Source organism: Haliotis rufescens, unplaced genomic scaffold, assembly GCF_023055435.1.
Source record: "Haliotis rufescens isolate VD_foot unplaced genomic scaffold, xgHalRufe1.0.p SCAF_12, whole genome shotgun sequence".
In the NCBI taxonomy this organism is placed as follows: domain Eukaryota; kingdom Metazoa; phylum Mollusca; class Gastropoda; order Lepetellida; family Haliotidae; genus Haliotis; species Haliotis rufescens.
In genome coordinates this window covers 26,066,591-26,071,351 of record NW_025963802.1, presented here as the reverse complement: position 1 = coordinate 26,071,351, position 4,761 = coordinate 26,066,591, and the positions used below count along the sequence as shown (strand labels likewise).

General features: G+C 45.7%; 1 protein-coding gene across 1 annotated transcript; it reads right to left on the bottom strand.

Annotated features, from left to right (window-relative positions):
* Window positions 1–1,741: 1,741 nt before the first annotated feature.
* On the bottom strand, window positions 1,742–4,058 carry LOC124117628 (signaling mucin HKR1-like). Its single transcript, XM_046479602.2, has 2 exons — window positions 2,858–4,058; window positions 1,742–1,827 (listed from the first exon to the last, which is right to left on the bottom strand). The coding sequence occupies exons 1-2, from the start codon at window positions 4,056–4,058 to the stop codon at window positions 1,742–1,744; spliced, it is 1,287 nt and encodes a 428-aa protein (XP_046335558.2).
* Between the last annotated feature and the right edge of the window lie 703 nt (window positions 4,059–4,761).

The following is a 4,761-nucleotide window of genomic DNA, read 5'->3' as shown; positions in this document are numbered from 1 at the left end:
GGGAGACATGCTACATGTCAGGCAGGGAGACATGCTACATGCCAGTCAGAGAGACATGCCACACGTCTGTCAGGGAGACATGATACACGCCAGTCAGGGGGACCAGATACACGCCAGTCAGGGAGACATGCTACAACCCATTCAGGAAGACATGCTACACGCCAGTCAAGGAGACATGCTACACGCCAGTCAGGGAGACAAGATACACGCCAGCCAGGGAGACAAGATACACGCCAGCCAGGGAGACAAGATACACGCCAGTCAGGGAGATAAGCTACAATGTAACCAAGTCAGGGAGACATGCTACACGCCAGTAAGCGAGACATGCTACGTGCCAGGCTAGAGGACATACTACACGCCAGTCAGGGGGACATGCTACACGCCAGTCAGGGGGACATGCTACACGCAAGTCGTGGATACATGTTGTATTCCTGACTGAGGGAGTCGAATTTGCTCGATGACTTGGATGATTGCGTGTCGTCGTATAGCCGATGGTTGATTACGACCATGGTTGATAATTCTTTGAATTGGGTTTACCTGATCCAGACTCGATTATTTCCCAGGCCGCTCTGATGCTGCTGGGCTATTGCTGACTCACTCAATCACAATTTGTGTGACCTACAATGTAAATAACTTACAGTAATATCAGTTACGTCATAATGAACCTGAGACGTGTATTTGTAACTGTAGAGGGTGAATTATTTTCAGATTACATATGCGATAAAGGATTCGGTAAATGTGCACAGTAAGACAATTTGAGTTTATATACACCCTCAATTTAATAATTGTCAAAAACGTCAAAGCGCGCGTGTTATCAATAAGTCCCTCGAACAGTGGCTGACTTGTAGACCCCGCTCTTGTTCCCTTCGGTACCATTTTCGCTCTTTGAAATTTAATTTAGAAATATCTCCAAATCAATTGAATATATGTACACAATGATACTTCGATGATTTCGAAGAAATACTTCAAAGAAGTACTGTGGGATAGGTAACGGTCTGACAAAATAATTAGCATTTGTCGCCGAACGAAGAGCGTGCAAAGCTGACTGTCATTAAACACAGTTCACAAGTACCGTCGTGCCTGACACGCTCGCTCCTCTCTGATGGTCAGCTTGCTACTGATCTCCAATTACCAATCACTTGAGGAAATTGCTCTCCCCTTGAGATAAGGAGACTGACATTAAGGTCTAGGGAGTGTAAAATGGCTGTTTAACTTGATTCCCCAAAGCTCTCCCCGAGTCGGATTCAGTAAGGAGAAACATTGTAATCAACTGGAATTAAGTTAACTCCAGGCAGACATGTCAGTGCGTCGTCAAGCTGTTCCCTGATTGGCCCTGCCCCCATGTCCCCGGAGTACTCATATAACTAGAATACGTTTCATTTTATGATTTTCGTTTTGGCTGACTCTTAAACTTAAAGTAATTATATGTCTTGTCGTGATATCGGTTTACATGCACATTGTGCTCTTTGTACATGAATATAATATATATCTCGGACACGTCCATGCATGCACATACAAGCAATAGCTGGCGATATCCTGGCAGCCGTTTGTGTAATATATATCCCATGCATGGCCTTTACTTATTCACCAAAAGTACTCTTTGTTAGATACACGCTGTCATTCGAAGTAAGTTCACACAATTAACGATATGGGTTAGCTGGTTTTATGTAAAGGTGTATATGTGACGCTTAGATGCCTGCTGACTCTGTTGACATACATTAGACTTGGGTTGTATGTTTGTTTATGTTACTTGGAGCTGTCTTGGAGTATTGTTGTCGCCCTTTCCAGTCACTTCTCTACCAATACCTGAACTAACTGTGTCCCCTCCTTGTAACCAGCCATTAATACTAATACATAAGCATTCAGTGTAAATATTTCAATGAAGCGTCGTTCTATTTAATCTACTGACATCCTTTTGAAATAGACCCTGTCCTTAATTATTCGGATAGACAGGACACACACACACGTGGGTGCGTGTGGAGTATAGTCAACACGGTAAAGAAGAGTTGCCGAGACAGTGCAAGTTAACGTTGCTTCAATGCGTTTTTAAAGCAGGTGCCCTCAATATTCTCAACCTTGTAAAAACCTATAGCAGCATGCGTTTTGTTTTAACGCAACATATATCCTGCAACGTAACAACAAAGATGTAGCTGTTTTGATGCACGCTGTTATGTATTCTAGCAACGTAAATAGATCCATTAAAGTAAAGCAGAGGAGCATCATAAATCATTCCATTGTACATAGCGCACTATGTTAAAGATCCTCTTATTAATTTGAGAAGGGAGCAAAGGAATTATGATTATGAGATCGTCTTGCTTTGCTGTGTTCGAAGTGGTGAATAAAAATCTTCATTTCACTAACTCACGATCACGAATATTTTATGCATTACGCTTCAACAGGCGTAATGCTATGAAACCACCTCGAGATGACATCTTGTGTACCATAAATAATCTCTGGGCTTGACACTACCTGTTGTCTGTTTTCAAGCACGCATGTATTACACTGACATTTATCAACATCTCATTCATCAAAATATTGTTATTGTTATATCTGAGCAAAGATGCTATCATTTATTGAGCTTGATTACATCATGTGGGGCCCCTAGAGGCGCTTAGATATCGATCTTCCCGTAACCATTCGTGCTTAATTAGCAGAATGAAGCCAAACAAATTTGGCTTCTATGTCTTACATCACTGTATGTGCAGTAGGGATAAAATGTAAAACATCATTGTCAAATGTAAAATAGCTACGCGATAAATCGCAGAGAAACAATGAAGGACGAAAAGTGGTTTATTTCACGATAAAACATTGTTATATCATGACGTCATGTCTGGAGATTCGAACATGCGCTGGCAACTTGACAACGTCGTAAATTGGACGAATGGATGAAGGTCTGGGTGAGATGGGGACTGGATGAAGGAAAAAGGGTGAGATTGGGACTGGATGAAGGAACCAGGGTGAGATGGGGACTGGATGGACAGGGTGAGATGGGGGAGCGGATGAAGGACAGGGTGAGATGGGGGACTGGATGAAGGACGGGGTGACATGGGGACTGGATGAAGGACAGGGTGACATGGGGACTGGATGAAGGACAGGGTGACATGGGGGACTGGATGAAGGACAGGGTGACACTGGGACTGGATAAAGGACGGGGTGACATGGGGACTGGATAAAGGTCGGGGTGAGATTGGGGTCTGGATGAAGGACAGGGTGACATGGGGACTGGATGAAGGACAGGGTGAGATGGGGACTGAATGAAGGACAGGGTGAGATGGGGACTGAATGAAGGACAGGGTGACATGGGGACTGGATGAAGGACAGGGTGAGATGGGGACTGAATGAAGGACAGGGTGAGATGGGGACTGGATGAAGGACAGGGTGACATGGGGACTGGATGAAGGACAGCGTGAGATTGGGACTGGATGAAGGACGGAGTGACATTGGGACTGGATGAAGGACAGGGTGACATGGGGACTGGATAAAGGACGGAGTGACATTGGGACTGGATGAAGGACAGCGTGAGATGGGGACTGGATGAAGGACAGGGTGACATGGGGACTGGATGAAGGACAGGGTGAGATGGGGTCTGGATGAAGGACAGGGTGACATGGGGACTGGATAAAGGACGGAGTGACATTGGGACTGGATGAAGGACAGCGTGAGATGGGGACTGGATGAAGGACAGGGTGACATGGGGACTGGATGAAGGACAGGGTGAGATGGGGACTGAATGAAGGACAGGGTGAGATGGGGACTGGATGAAGGACAGGGTGACATGGGGACTGGATGAAGGACAGCGTGAGATTGGGACTGGATGAAGGACAGGGTGAGATGGGGACTGGATGAAGGACAGGGTGAGATGGGGACTGGATGAAGGACAGGGTGAGATGGGGACTGGATGAAGGACAGGGTGACATGGGGACTGGGTGAAGGACAGGGTGAGATGGGGACTGGATAAAGGACAGGGTGAGATGGGGGACTGGATGAAGGACAGGGTGAGATGGGGACTGGATGAAGGACAGGATGACACTGGGACTGGTTAAAGGACGGGGTGACATGGGGACTGGATAAAGGTCGGGGTGGGATGGGGGTCTGGATGAAGGACAGGGTGACATGGGGACTGGATAAAGGACGGAGTGACATTGGGACTGGATAAAGGACGGGGTGACATGGGGACTGGATAAGGATAAAGGACAGCGTGAGATGGGGACTGGATGAAGAACAGGGTGAGATGGACACTTAATGAAGGAACCAGGTTGAGATAGGGATTGGATAAAAGACAGGGTGACAATGGGGACTGGATAAAGGACAGGGTGAGATGGGGGTCTGGATGAAGAACTCAATGAATAAATGTTAACCCGAGAAAGATCTATAAAGAACCCACTGGGAAGATGGTAGAGCGAATTGAATACATGGATTCGACGATAGAAGATAGTGTCAAGAACGCGGATTGCACATGGGTTCCCACAAAAACCACATATAGATTCTAGATGAACGATTGGTGCCAACTATCTGCCAATGCGCAACGGATCACATTTATATTAGCTTGACAATGTAGCAAGCATTTCGTGTATGATTGTAGATTTGAGCAAGACATTAAGTAGGCTTGCAAAACCACCGATTACCAACTCTACTGAAAATTGCCGTGTGTGAAGGTTTACATTCTGCATCAATGTTTGACTTGAACGGTTTGGTAATATTGTATCATAAAGATAGGAGCCAAGCCTTGACAGTGTATAAAGTCTACAGGACCAGTGATTA